Source organism: Syngnathus typhle, linkage group LG18 (assembly GCF_033458585.1).
Source record: "Syngnathus typhle isolate RoL2023-S1 ecotype Sweden linkage group LG18, RoL_Styp_1.0, whole genome shotgun sequence".
NCBI classification, from domain to species: Eukaryota; Metazoa; Chordata; class Actinopteri; order Syngnathiformes; family Syngnathidae; genus Syngnathus; species Syngnathus typhle.
In genome coordinates this window covers 8,693,253-8,708,677 of record NC_083755.1, presented here as the reverse complement: position 1 = coordinate 8,708,677, position 15,425 = coordinate 8,693,253, and the positions used below count along the sequence as shown (strand labels likewise).

At 41.2% G+C, this 15,425-nt stretch overlaps 2 protein-coding genes across 29 annotated transcripts in view; one reads left to right on the top strand and one right to left on the bottom strand.

The window, feature by feature from the left end:
- Positions 1 to 15,425, top strand: part of uts2r2 (urotensin-2 receptor 2) — a 49,690-nt gene that overhangs the window by 18,625 nt on the left and 15,640 nt on the right. For 23 of the 28 annotated variants that reach the window (XR_009718716.1, XR_009718711.1, XR_009718710.1 and 20 more), the window contains exons 10-11: positions 7,470 to 7,602; positions 10,112 to 10,177. The gene's annotated coding sequence lies outside the window, so the exon portion shown is untranslated. Of the gene's footprint in view, positions 1 to 7,464; positions 7,603 to 10,108; positions 10,178 to 15,425 lie in introns of all 28 variants that reach the window. The other 5 variants (XR_009718698.1, XR_009718724.1, XR_009718723.1 and 2 more) reach the window with 5 other exon arrangements.
- LOC133171279 (urotensin-2 receptor) lies at positions 2,388 to 13,442 on the bottom strand. Its single transcript, XM_061304514.1, has 4 exons — positions 12,966 to 13,442; positions 11,911 to 12,635; positions 10,703 to 11,081; positions 2,388 to 2,553 (listed from the first exon to the last, which is right to left on the bottom strand). The coding sequence occupies exons 2-3, from the start codon at positions 12,622 to 12,624 to the stop codon at positions 10,704 to 10,706; spliced, it is 1,092 nt and encodes a 363-aa protein (XP_061160498.1). The 5' UTR covers positions 12,625 to 12,635; positions 12,966 to 13,442; the 3' UTR covers positions 2,388 to 2,553; position 10,703.

The window sequence follows — 15,425 nt, the reverse complement described above, 5'->3', positions numbered from 1 at the left end:
AAACCCATGTTGCTGTTGATTTATAATTTAGCATAATGATGTTACCAATTTCCATCATCATGATTTTACGTCCTTTAAAACACAATTCCACCGGCCTTAAAAAAAAAAAAGTCTGAATCATTTATAAAATCTTACACATCGATATTTCATACCTGATAGATTAATCAAGGTGTCATTCAATTTTGAAGGGAAAAAAAAATAGGTTTGATGAATGTTCCCAACATTTTCTTCATGAATGTCTGCTCAAACTGGAAAGTGGAGATAGAGGTCTTAGTTGGTCACAGAGGGCACATGGTAAATGGGCCTGATTTATAGAACTTCCTTCAAAGTATACAAAGCACTTGGCACAGTCCACCAAATGCTATATCTTCCTCCCAGTCTGTATTGATTGTAATTTTTCATCGTTCGGCCTCTGCTAGTCGTGTTTCTTTTTTCTTTTTTTAGTTATGTTGGTTCGGGATTGGAAGAAAATTAAGGGGGATTTGAGATTTATTGTCAGTCACAGCACGAATAGCCACACAAACCGTTTTGATGATTCAAATGTTGCCTTATGTTTGATGTTTTTCAGTGTTTAGCAAATTATTTTGTATACTTGGAAATCGGAACAAACGTGAGGTGCTCAAAAAAATATGTGACAAAACACAAAACTGTTGCCAATCTTTATTTTTTTAAAGCCGTTTTTGAAGCAGGGATTATTATATTGAGTGAGATTCTAAATCAAGTCTTTTAATTAGCCCACAGCGAAGGTAGGGAAGAGTAGTTTGTTTTTTCCCCCCACCATTGTTTTATTGGCATTTTGTTCCCCCATAAATACGAATGAATTATTTCAAACCAAGTAACAGCAACATAATAATTCACTGCAAATTATTTTCAAGAAGAATTCTATTTGGGGAGGGGGATAAAAAAAGGAAATGTCTGTTTGAGAAGAGGCGCTCGTTTGTTTCCAAAGGTTAATAATGCACCCAGCACGGCTTCAAGTGCAAGATCAAGGACCAAAGTCTTTGTATCGAGACAAATGAGACCGACCCGGCCAATTGCTTCAAACTTCACGTTACTTTCTTCTCATTCTGTTTCAAGTCGTAATCACAGTCAGCCTACGTCTGCGTTGAAAATGTTCTCAATGTCAACCATTGAGAAGTTTCACGACACAGAACCGCTATTGACGGAAATAAATTCAAAGAGAAGCAGACGACATGTATTGAAAAGATTTCACATTCCTGTCCTTGAGGATTATATCCGTAGACTATTTTTTTAAAAAGTGGACGAAAGGCAAGCAGTAGGAATCACCGGGCTTGACATTTACTGGAGATGCATACATCAAGCAAAATCTTATGGCCATCATTAAATGGACTATATTCATTATACCATGAATGTTAGCAAGCTAGGGCTCACCGCTTTGACGTTTCACAGTCATGTCTTTGCTTTTAATCTCGGGCTGTCTGTTATGGCTAATGGCGTCGCCATGTCGGTTGTTTTGATACGTTTGTGTACAAATAGAAGTACAAGAGCATGGTGATGTTTACAGCGAGCTTGTCTTCTAATGCTCGGTAAATCGATAGCTGGAACAGCTTGACGCAAAGTGTGATCAAGCTGGCACCGAATCTGAACAGGCTGAAAGAAATGCACTTTAAAATAATTCGATCATATATTACAGTCACACTGCATGTTGCTTGTTATTGATAAAGCTTGTCATTAATTACATGACAAAAAAGGAATAAACACAGACGCAGATTCAACATCATTTTATTAAACATCATTTTTTGGGGGGTTTCCCAACAAAATAGAATTGCGTGAAACTAAATGTGCTTTCGTTTGATAGATTTTAGGCCATTTCAGTTGATTTAAGCTACATATAAAAAAAAAAAAAAACACATGGTAGTATTTAAGAAAAAAAAAGAACTAGTTTGCATTGTGCTACTTTATAACAATACGCGCTGGTTGCGTTTTATTGGAGTTGATGCACCTTTCTGTCTTTGGTAGAGAGGGCTACATTGAAAAGACTGAACTACTAATAACATGTATTACAAACAGAATATGACAAGAAAACTGGATATTTTGTAGTACTAGAAGAAGAGTCTCTTTATTTTACAACAGCAATTATTATCATAATATTATAACTTCATTCTTTTCTTCCCTTTCTCCACTGGCATTTTGACTCTTTTTCTTTTCATTGTGCCCAAATCTTTTTTTAATAAACAATTCATGAGCAACTGAAGCCAAACTATACATATATCAATTCTAGGAAAAGCAAAAACACGCCATTTGTTCCACAGATGAACATTGTTATTTTTAGCAGCGTTAACATCAGCAGGGCTTCAACTCGAGCAAGCGTTCATGACACGATTTTGCCAAGACACAAGCTCGTTGAAATGAAGTATATTCAGTAAGACGATACATAGAGGTTCATCGTGAGCACACGTATGAAAGTGTGTTCGAAAAACATCCATTACATTTGTCACGCTTCTATTTATTCTGTCAATTTCACAGAGATAACAAGCCATTTCCACGTGCTTCTTTGGTCCTTTGTCTTCCTTCAGCGCACTTCCGTCAGATCTGTCAAGCACAGGGAACACATGAAGTCTATTTAGGTAGCACCAGCAATTTGCTTCGGTGATCATGCCCACCACACAATAAGTGATGGACCCAACAAATATATCTTTACGTGATACTCCCAACACAATGCGCACGTTCGTATCTCCGAGGAGTCCTGCAGGCTCAACCAAGAGGGAGCTCATCGTGCAGGAGCATCGATTTGTGTCACAACACATGGGACGAGATGTATCTCTCTGTTTTTGTGGCACGGATGAAAATCATGACGTGATAAATCACCATTACGTCAACGTGCTGTTATGTTCTAATTGCAATGTTTGACATTCTGATAAGATTTTAGACTCGCTCCTTGACCATACAGATAACCTTGTAATACGGCACTAAAAATAGAATACACTAGAGGTGGACCAGAATGACAAAGCACAGCATGGAACATTAAGGCTGACACTGGTAGACGTGTATTAATATAATCGCCAAAATAGTCTAGTAGGGTCTTTTTTGGTAGAACCTGACATGTGTCTGTTTAATTTATCAGAGCAACAAAATATAAGTATTGGCAAACAAGCGCACATGCCTCTTGTACTACCTTTTCATTGCTGCTCCATCTATTTAAACTTGTGATCTAACACCGCTGGACTCGTTTGAGCTTTCTATCTCCACGGTAACCAAACAAGCTGTGCATAACTTTGATTTACGATTCGACCGTTTGCCTAATGACGATCGATTTCGGTTTGGCTGAACAGAATAGATACATCAATGTGTTGATCCGTCGCTCCGCTCCAAAACACTTAAGGGTCACGTGGAGGTCGGGGTGGCTTAAGTTAGCGCTTGTCCTCCTTGTCCCTCTCTACTTAGCAATTGAGTGGCACTTGAATAGCCGGCGGCAGAAAATAGCAATGGCAACTTCTCCCAGCCAATGGCCGTCCGTCTATGTTCATTTGAAACCTGCGCACTTGGCTACGTGCCCTTTGCGCTAATGTCTCTCCTTCGCAACCACTCCCACTTTTCACATGCGCCACTGTCCTCTCTCAACAGTGATAGTCAAATGGCCCAGTTATCACCTACATGGCAGCATCATCCAATGAGGTGCATATTTTCCCCTATGTGCAAAAGCATGGTAATGGAGGACACATAAAAGGCTAGTGGAGGTGGGGGGGGGGGGGGGTGTCAGGAACTGTGCGGTTGTTTATCGCTTCGTGATGAACACTTGAGGTCACGCAGTGATTTCACAAACTCTAACTGCAGATATGAATGTTGTGCAAAGACAAAAGCAAAAGATCGTTTGCTTTGCCATGCTAACTGCTAAGACTGCCAACTTTCCCTGTCCGTGTGGGTTCTTGTGGATTTTTACAAAGGCCAAGCAGTCGGCCACGAAGTGTTTTAAAAGAGAGATTATGCCGTCCATGTCTGAAATAGAATATCCAACAGCAGCCCTTGACCTTTTAACAAGCGTGTACGAGAGATCGCTATCTTGCAACAACGCGTACATAAATCTCCCAGTCGGCCCGTCGTGTCATATTTAACCTCTGTAACGGATAACGTGGAATGCACAGTATTTCTTCACTTGGCTCGTACACTTGTGACTCCTCCGCAACTGCGCTCGCACGACGCCGTTGGCTATTTACGTCAAGGTGGAGGCCGACAACGTAGGGCAACATGTCCACATGTCAATTTTCACCTGACTAAAAGCAATCAAGCGTGAACGAGGTTTGCGAGATGGCAGCGATTACTCGGGGGGGACCTATTGGTCGTGAACAAAAGAAGCCTAATTTCCAGGATTAAATGCGATAGAAGCGCAGACAAACTCGATACAGCGGCTGATCCATTCCTGCTTTGTAAAGCGTATTGATCCTCCGCGGTTCTCCTGATCTCTTTTCACACTCGGTGCATGACTCGAAAGCCATCATCTTTGGAAAATCAGAAGTCAGAGATGCAATAGATCATGGGACACAAGGAAATGATTGAATTGGTTGCCTTAAATGCAGATCTGACAATGGAGTAGAAAAGGGAGCGACTCGGTTTCTGTCTTCTATAAATAAGAATAGTCTTGCACAGAGTCCAGTGTTGGAAGGGATTGAAAGGAATTTGCAGGCTTTTTCATTTGTGACCGCTGCAGCCATCCACTCAGCCATGTCAACTGATTCTGGTTCATCACCGTCCACCGGTGTAGTTTTAAATTTCTCTGCCGCTTTGTCCTCTGGCTGAATCAGAAGTTGTAAGAAAGAAGACGAGCTTTTCTTTTTTTTTTTCTTCCTTTCTGCTACATCTTCTGTAGTTTCAGGCCATTGATCCTCGGCTTTTCATTTCTTTTTCACGGGATAATTGAAAGAAGTGCTTCAGATTTAATAAACCCTTAAAGTCAAGCCAGGCAAGAAGAGTGCTTTTCCTTGGTCATCGGGAAACAATGAAAGCATTCATATATCGTCATATCTGTCCACAGCCAAATAATTTGTGCATGTGGAGAATAGAAAATAGTGACAAAATGTATCACAAGCTTTTTTAGGAAAAATAGGCACATTCGATTGGATGCTTTAAGCTAGGCATTGAGCCGTGACATCAAAATATGTCATATTTACAGAAGTTTGAATCGAACCTTTTGAAAAGTCGCTGAATTTTGCATTCTTTTCTATGGCTCTTCAGGGACACAAATGAATCCCAGCCGACATAAATTAGAAACTAAAGTCTAATTAAAGACTAGACCCGTCGCTAGACGTTATGTAAGCTGTTTTGGTTGGCTTCGTGAAGTGACTTGATGACGTTTTAAAGTAGTCCAAGGCTGAAGATCTTTTTTTCCACCGCCTGCTCGATTAAACCCCTTTATAAAGTTCACCGTTTTGAAAGCAGGAAAAGAAATGAATGAAACAGTTGTTAGCATTCTAACGCCATTATGAATTTTTTTAGCCATTCAATCGAGATTTTTCCAAAGATTTCTCTTTACTTTCTTTTATAACAATTGGCAAGATGTTTATGAAATGTCATCACGCCAAATTCAATCCTCTGTGTTTGCTAGAGGTGTTAAGGGATTTACCCAGCGGTTCATTTTGGGGGGTATCAGGATTTACACTAATCTCCAATGTCAGCGAGTCGATTCTCTAATCTGACAACATAATAATTTAATTTCAGTGGCTATTGACATTGAAAGGCTGTGCAGCCTCAGCAGGTCGAGACACACGCTGTGCTTTCAATTACCAATTAAGTAACTTATTCTGTTTATGGTTGATTGGTAGGTAGGTAGGTAGGTAGGTAGGTAGGTAGGTAGGTAGGTAGGTAGGTAGGTAGGTAGGTTGGAAGAATACGACAGAGAGAACAAAGATTAGCATCAGAGGGACCCAGCTGAATATATCAATACATATTAGGGATGTAACAAAATTATTTCAATCAAACAAATCAGTTTTGGATTTAAAATATACGTAAAAAAAAGAAGAAACTCACAATTGACTTCATTCACCTTGCATTATTTTCATTGATATTCATTTTGATATTCGACATACTAATAATACTCAGTGACGTCATTCTGGCTCATTATGTTAAGAATAATAATCATAGTTTATGGTAGTGAGCCAGTGGGATTTTAGATTAGCCCTAAAGCATTTGGGATTTCTGGTTCACGTAAGGGGGGCGGATTTGGAATGTATTCAAGTGCCTAATCTGTCCCTTGAGAGGATTCTATTTGTATTAGGACGCTAGATTAATAATAAGGTCACATAATAGGAATGATCGGTGAGAACCATAGTCACAGCGTTTATTTAAAGACAGGCAACAGTGTTTTACGAACTTCAAAGTTTTACAAAGTGCCGTTTTGGAATTGGGCTCATGCTTTATTGATCGCTTGCTTTTGAAATCACTTCACGGCAAAAGTGGAAAGACACATTTGTTCACACAAACTTCCAATGTCAAAAATATCCTCAGGGTGAAGCGGAGGAAAAAAGTCTTTTTTTAAGAAATACAATCCTGATTTTTGCGCTGAAGAAAATAGTGATGTTCATATTGTGAAGGTTGTCTAAGGAAAGAGCAAGAGAGAGCATGAGCGCACTCTTTTGTGAGAGAAACTCTTTTTAGATTGATGGAGGATTTTGATTTATTGGCTCAGATTAAGCCCAAAGAGTGAGCATCTTTCAGCAAACAGACACAAATACAAATTTGAAGGCCTTGTGATGGATGATACTCATGTTGTATCATTACAAGGGCAACCAGGATATCAACTTGCCTGCTTGACTTTCTGTGAGCACACAAGATGCAAGATTTTTATGGAAGAAAGATACAAGCTCCCTAAATCTGTAAAAAAATTGAAAAAAATAAATAAACGGCCATTTTAAAATATAAAAAAAAGACAGCTCCTACAATTAACAACTATTAATGGACATGGACAAAAAAAATGAGAAATGGCACTACTCAATGGATAACAGCCATTATTTCATCTCGTCTGTGCCATACACAATTACAAAAAACAAGCTACTAATTTTCACAGAAAGACTTCTCATTTTTATACAGCTCCACGTCCATCTTACTCTACATTTTCCCTCTTGTAGTGATTATTACTCCCCCAAATAGAACTTGGACTTATCTTCTGAACCTGACTATGAAATGCAATGCACAACGTGAATGGAAGGAGACTTTTGTGACTTCTTTGAATACTAATATAGAAAATCCTCTCCTTGCATGCCCCAATGCAAGACTTGAAGTATTCATGAGAATTCCGTCGGTTAGCTTGTCAGCAGCATCTTGGCTTGTATGTGCATGATGATAATGAGCTCTGATCCAATGCAAACATTTCGCAACGATCGCGACTTTGAAAGGTGGGGGTGAAGAAATGTCCCGCAGATAGGTACAGAGTGATGACGTACGAGACAGCCGTCACAGGGTGGTGGGGGGGGGAAGTGCTTCTATAAAAGTGATATTATTCATTTTTCCAAGGTCAGCATCCATCTCGGCGAAGCTCAATGCAAAAAGTGATGCCTGTGCACTTGCACAGTGGGAGAAAATATCAATCAGGATGAGCGACAGCACCGCACTGACAAGCTTCACGGCTCATCTCGCCGCTTCTGCAAGCAGGTGATGACACGTGATGAAAGAGGCCAGAAATTCTCTTTAAGGGTTCTCAAAGCACTTCACGCCTGAACATTGCGTCATGATGGTGGTTTGTCATCCTCTAGAAATGATTGACATTATTAGATGACAAAAAAACCCCCGAAATTTGGTTTATATTGCCTTAAGAAGGTGACGTGGCACCGACGTCACTTTTGCAATCCCCTATCATCATTTTTTTTCTCCCAGCTTTGATGCAACAAGCAGTCAAGAACGCTCGGTCTGATCGCACACTCTTACTTGGATTGTCTTACTATTTTATTAGGGGGGTTTCAAAATCTGTCAAGGCACCTAGGAACATCGGATGCATTTTGGGATGAAGCAAAAGGAGAACATCTCTTCAACTAATCTCTAACAACAATTGCTAGCAATATCTCTATTTTTTTTTTGAACTGGAGACAATTTGCAATTTTAGTAGTGACGCATGAAGTCGATGTTTTTTCTTTTTTCTGGGCTGCATTAAACGATGCGACGGGCCATATCTTTGCCCCCGGACCTTGAGGACCAGCAGCTTGATAATCTTTAGAATGCACGTTTTAACCTGTTGTTGCACATAACGCCCAGCATTTTTTATTTTATTTTTTTAACTGAACCACAAACACCTGATTGTCCTGGCAGCTGTAGCTATTGTACACTATATTATCATCAAACAAAGAGAGGAAAGAAGCAAAAAATAAAAGGAGGTAGGGATATTTACATATGTATGGAGACTCCTTAACACTATAAATAATGTGGAGCCCATTTGAAGCCACCATTGGTTAGCTATTTCGACCAATTCGCTCTTACTTTCAATGTATATCTGAATAAGCATGAGATCTTCAGAAGAACAAATTAAATTGGACATTTTTCAAAAGACTACAGCCTCTTGACGACATTCACGGGAAGAACAAAAAAATCCCATCACATTGGCAACATTAATTACCGTTTGTGGGTCAAGTCACTAGAATCATCTTGTAAGATCAGCAAGTCTTTCATATCCATGCTAGCAGAAATGAGTTATTGTCTGCGTGACCAGAAGACCTTTAAAGAGATGACCTCTCATTTAGTCTGTCAGACCTTTAATTAAGTGTGTTACAAGACACGTATCCCGCTGCTATTATGTTTCTCACTTATGACTGAGACAAGAAAATGGCAACCTGTTCAATTCCTCATTCATTCTTTAACATGCTCGTCACCGATCGGGGATTGCTTGAATGTGCACTGCTGACGTTAGCAGCGCCGCAGCTTTCAAAGGATCATGTCGAGATCTTTTCCTTTCTTGTAACAATGCGTGCGTGTAGAAGAATCAGGTTAGCGCGGCCGACATATTCGCACGTTGGCGCGGAACTGTACTTGAAAAGGTACCTTAAATATCGTCATGGCTCTTTTTTCAATTTCCCCTTCCTTACATTGTCCATCTGCCACGAAAAGGAAGACGCCCGCTCCGAAATGCCCATGCAAACATGTCCGGAGAACTTGCAAAGTGGAGCCATGAATCACTGTTGCAAAACATGTCTAATTGCTCATTCTGCTGCTCCTTTTCTTTCCCCCCCTGACACTTCCCCGTATTAAATATGGATGGACTTGCTATTGTTGCTAAGACAGCATTTTAATAGCGCCCTAAACTATTGTCAATGATTATTGTCCCGTTCATGGCCTTTTAATGCTAATCTCGGTCACTTGAGAGGGATATTCCAGAGTGAAGTGCAAAACAGATTCAACTTTAGCCGTAGTGAAAATTAAACAGCCCATTCAAAGTAGGAAGGTAGAAAGCAATGCTTTATGCCTGCCATTTCCTGAGTCCGCTGGCCTTTTCCTGCCTTTTGTTGTTGTAATCATGATACCATCAAGCGTCATTATGACTTTGAGGCGCTTTTCAATTGGCAGCCAGGGATCTGTCACTATGAGGATTTATGTTTTTAACCTGCGATATTTTGCCGAAGCACCTTTACGGTCCACTTGAGAATTCGGCAGTAAAACCGCTGCACTCTCGAGACTCACAATAAAATCATCAAAGGGAACCCAACACAACTGAGTTTGTAATCGTTTTCCAAAAGGGAAAAATGGTCGCAAATGAGTGGCTGCTGAAAAGGCAATTTATTGCCACATGTATTTTTCAAAGGCTGCCAGTGTTTCCCGGGAGACCGTTTCTTTTTGTTGATAAGAAAATGAATACATAAAATGTCAGTGTGAAACTTTTATAGTAAATGTTTTATGTCAGCTCTGTATTTCTGCAATAATGGGTCAATATTTTCACTGCGGGGTTCGCACAAAGAAATCTATTTTTGTCTCGTCTACTTGAACAGACATCATCCTAAAATCTTTTATTAACTTGACGTAACACTTTTGCATTCTCGGATGTTATTAAATAAGAATTTGCAAGAAAATGTCATGTGATCATGACCCACAATTAAGAATACTAATGTAATAATAAATAATGAATTGTGCATTTATTTATTCATGTATTTTTTTTGTTCTTCATTTACATATGAAGCAGTCGACTGAAATGAGCATCGCAACTGCCTTTGGGCTCGTATTGCAACCCTCAAGTGACCGACACCAGGTAAGCCATGCTGAATGTTTTGACCTCGACTCAAAATGTTGCATGACAAGCGATTCATCTGTAAAGCTGAGCTGGTGAACAAAACCATGGAAATGTTTCTCAATTTCCTCTGAAGGAAACATTTGCAAGGGACATCTAAAATGAGTATTTGTTGTTTGTGTGAGAGGGAATGCAGAATGATGTGTCTGCTGACCTTTCATAAAATACCGTAATTTTCGGACTATAAGTCGCGTTTTTTTTCATAGTTTGGGTGGGAGGGGGGCCGACTTATACTCAGGAGCGACTTATACACATATATATGTTGGTTTTTTTTCACTTTTTTGGGCATTTTATGGCTGGTGCGACTTATACTCCGTTGCGACTTATAGTCTGAAAATTACGGTACCCACCTTGACACAGACTAAATGCTCCAAAAAAAGGAAACAAAAAACTGTCTGAACAAATGAAAAGCTCTTTGCAACTGTTTGACGGTGTTGGTCAGCTCCAACTTTTTGTGACCAATCATAAAAACAGGCATGTGCCTACCTCACAAGCTGCTGTTGTGGGCCCGCAAGGAGGCCGTGTGCGTGAGCATGAAACTCTCCGTGCACTGCTGACTGCTCGCGGACGGTGACCTGCGCGGCGAGCGCTGCGTACGGCCTCTCCTGTCAAAAAAACTCCCGGCTGACCACGAGCGGTTGTGCTTCCTCAAATACTCCTTGTAGTTCTTGGTGAGCAGTGTGTATAGGAAGGGGTTGATGCAGCTGTTGGAGTACGTCAGACATGTCGTCAGGTAATTGATGTTGCGCTTGGCTGCGGACGACAGGGGCAGTGACGGATGGTACTGACCCAGGAGTTGCCATATCCAAAAAGGCAAGAAACATGCCCAAAAGAGGAGCACGATGGTGAAAATCAAGTAGAGAACCTTTGGGGGGAGATAAACCAGAAAGAATAGGTCAGCAATCCAAGCTCTTCTGACATGTGTGGTGGATGGCAACTTTATCATCTGGCTACTTGCAGCTCCTTCTAAACATACTGGCTGTGGCTCAAGTCAGCTGTGTTCACACCCACAGCGCAAATGGCCCCCTCTCTAAATAGGCCAAGTTGCGAGCGTCTGTGATAGTATCAACACTTTGTGGAGTCACCTTGAAAGGGACAACAATATAGCCGATGAAAATAAAAATCATCTGTTATTAGATGAGCAAAGATGATCCTGGCCTTGCTACGATGCCGTTGCAAAACTGCTCATGATTTCACCTTTCATCTGCTTGAGTAAGCCACTTAAATGAAACGGATAAAAATAACAGCCTTCTACCTATTTTCTTTTTGACTAACACGTATGGCATAACTTCCTCGCTGTTGTCCTATTTATCTGTATGACGGCAATGGGTGTGACATCTCTGCCACTTGGCCACTGCCCAAATGCCTTTCCTAATTCGAGATTGTAATTGTGAAGCCGAATGCCTCATCACGGTCACTCAGATGGCTTCCTGCTACGTGCCGTATGGGCTCTTTTGTGGGCTCTTATCATGTGTGCACTTGATACCAGTCCATTGACAGTGACGTCTGTGGCCAATGTGTTGGTGAGAAAGAGCAAACAGATCAATTCATATTCAATCATGTGATCAAGATTGGGGGGGGGGCAGGAAAACAAGGTTTTTTTTTTTTTTTTTGCTGCCTGAGTCACCAAAGCTTAAATACTCATTCCTAAAACAAAACAAAAGGTGTTTTGAAAAGATAGATATTGCACTGACCTTCAGGTTGGGAAGCTTATTGGTGGTTTTGAAGGTCACCGTTTGTGAAACCCAGTAAGTCCGAGCAAGTTGGATGTAAAGGTAGCCGATGATCAGTCCGGGGGCGACGATGCTCGTGCAAAAAAGGAAGGTGATGTAAATCTTGTAGGACAGCGATGACAAGGTGGGAAGACACATCGCCTTGTTGCCCACCTTCATCAACTGAATGCTTACAATCATGGGTAAGGTGAGGATAAGCGAGGCGGCCCAAACGAGTAGCGCGATGGCTTTGCGATACTTTTTGGAGCGTTTGACCGTATCCAAGGGTCGGAGCACCGCAAAGTAGCGCTCTGTGCTCATGATAGTCAGTGTGAAGATACTGGCGTGCATGGTCAGGAAGTCCATGCTGATCAGGATCCGACAACCGGCGTCCCCAAAGTACCAGCGCTTCAGGAAGTGCGTACACACCACAAACGGGATGGTGAGAAGATACATGAGATCTGCCAAAGCCAGGTTGATGATATAAATGTACATTGAAGCTGCGCTCCGCATGGAATGGCACATCACCACCAGGGTGTAGATGTTTCCCAAGACTCCCACGAGAAACATAATGGAGAGAATGGTGCCAATGGCGAAGGTGGCCGCCGGGTCCTCATGAGCGCTCTGAGGGGGCTCGGTGACGTTGGTGCTCCTCTCCACCAGGACTCCGACGGGCTCCATGGACACGGTGGTCATTTCTGAAGATACTAGAAGCAAAATAAGAGGAGTTTTCGTCAGTGATTAAAAAAGCATCATCGATCAGGTTGGCCCCTGAATATTCTGACATTTCTTTGAGTGACTTGGCATAGTCTAGTTTCATTCATTCTTTTGTGAAGTCCTGCTTGGAGACATGCGGAGAGTAACCTTGGACAACGGCCATTATGAGGAAAGCATACGCTCTTGAGGCTTCTAAAGCGGCTCTGAAAATAGCTTAGGGCTTGTGGCAGGGGTGCTTAAAACAAGTTGTTGCTTTGGTGTTATCGTTTTAATTCATTGACGCAAGTCTGCCCTTTTCAAGTGACCATGCAAGTTGGTACCTGTGTTGTCTTGTTTGAAAGAAGCCTTCAGCACGTTGCAGCTGTTCCATCAGCTTTTGTCTGACTTTTTCCTTCCAAACTTGGCTCATGCATCCAAAATTTCACACTCCATAAAAGCAGCGTTTACAAGGTTTCCATGACGTGGAACAAAAAGGTGACTGGAATTCTTTTTTTTTCTTTTTTTTTTAACCACTTGACTCGATGAACACAAAGCAAATGATCCAGTGATGAAAATCTCTTAATGGTTTTCGAGGTGCCGGTTTAAATCAGTCTCACAACTTCTGTTGCATCGATTCAGCTTCCCAGCAAAGTTGGAATGTGGAAGGAGCGAAGGAAAAAAAAAAAAATATCCAGGATCTTCAGAAAAATAACATGTTGAATGATCTGGAGATGACAGAGAAATGACGATCGCATTTAAGCTCCCACTCGAGTGTGTGTGATTGTGTGTGTGTGGGTGGGTGAGTGAGAGTGAGGTAGAGAGGCAGCGAGGGAGGGAAGGAGGGAGGGAAGGGAGAGCAAGTGAGGCTCTATTACCATAAAAAAAAAAAAAGACGGCAGAGAAGATCTGCCAATGGTGAGGTATGCAGGAAATGCCTTCTCTCTCTAACCCTTGCGCATTTCCACACCAATGGCAAAGATAAAAATAAATTGCCCACTCCAAAGACAGTAGACACTTCAACAATGGCATCCATGAACATCCGTGACTTTTTTACATCAGTAATTGATCACTGCTGCAAGTGTGCATGATGCTGGGTGGCTTCTTGTCACATCTCATTAGCAAGGAAACAAATCCTGGCTGCAAAGGGATAAAAAGGAAGGAAAAGCAAAGAGCAGAGATGTATATCTCCTAAATTGGAGGTTGGGCAGCACCCAATGCAGGCATGCTAGCCCCGCCCATTGTGTGACTGCAGTGAATGGCAAAGTCGCACACAAAATGTCACTACCTGAATTGTTGAATTGCTCGGTTTCCTTGGAGACAAAATGGGAGCTTGTAGAGGAGGCAAAGCTTTTCTTCGAGCATGAATTTCATCCCTTTTCAAAGTGTGCGACAATCAACATTACACACACTGGAAATGTTCATATTTCAGAAGAGTGGGCTAATCCTCTTGACTTCCCTTTGGTGGTTGGCAAATATTTTTGCGGCCACATGCAAAAAAGTATTTGCCAACTGCCAAAAAAATGTAGAAAAGAAAAAATGACAGTAAATATTAGTCACGGCAACCAAAGTGTGGTATCGCTACTTTAGCGTGAGGCTATAATAATTGATGTTTTTTATTTATTTTTTTGCACTTATCCTAGCGCTTTCAAATGAGTGCGCATTTGAGCCGACGGGAAAATGCAATTTGGCAAAAGGCTTCCAAGCGCATCATTTTCGAGGGTACGAGCTCCGCTCCGCCATTTGATATCATAAATAGTGTGCAACATGCATTATGCATCGTCGCTTCAAAGCGGGGAAAGCGTTGGCAAGGCACAACAGTTGTCTGGTCGTTTATTTGTTCTCCTGGAGAGAGAAGGAAGTTTGTCAGCTCAATGGAGGAAAGAGACACTTTGAGTTTCATTGTTAAAAATGAATGTGCAGCAAATCAGATTATAGCAAAGACGGTTCAAAATGAATAGCTCATATTACGCAATAGAATTATTTTTAAGGAATCTCCCGGGTGGAAGGAAGCCAAAACAAGTCAGTCTGGGTGTGCAGTAATTAATGTGAGGCATCAATGCAAATGTCACCCAGGATTGAGGCTGCCATTTTGCAGATGATTTCATTTTGTACATTCTGTGAGTGGCACAATTATGTCAATGGTAGATGTGAATAAAATGAAATTAATACATTTTAAAAATGACTGCATTGAGACCAGACCAAAATACATGTCCAGTATGTTTATGGATCAGCGAGTCTAGCCAAACCACAGCAGGCAATGCGCATTTGGCCCATTTTTTCATGGTGCTGTCTGGGAACAAGCTGTCCCCTGGTACATTTGCGGTTTTAACGGAATACGTCCTGCAGGAGTCTGACCACATGCAGTAAATGTGCGTCTGCAGTTTAAGAGTCACACACTACATCATCCCAGCAGCTCGGGTTTCCAACTTCCAAAGTGAAGCGCAATTCGTCGTTGATAATGTTTGAAGTCGAGCCAAAACATTTCTTCTTCATTTGTAATCTGTCATAAATACGCTTTATTAGCGCTTTGCAACTTCCTATTGAAGATAACAGCAAACCTCTTGTTTACCTGGTGTTGTATTCCAAAAAAAAAAAGATTGGACTTTAGTGTTTTGATGGAAATGTTCCGTCCTAAGAGATAAATTATGAACGTGTAAATAAATAACGAGCAAACATACTGTTTACCGATTTCCGTTTTCTGTCTGCCCGCCAAAGTGCAATGGGCCCACCTTTTATTTATTTTTTTTAGGGTTTGACCTAAAAACTCAGGTATACATTTGTAATAATTATCGCAATTCATT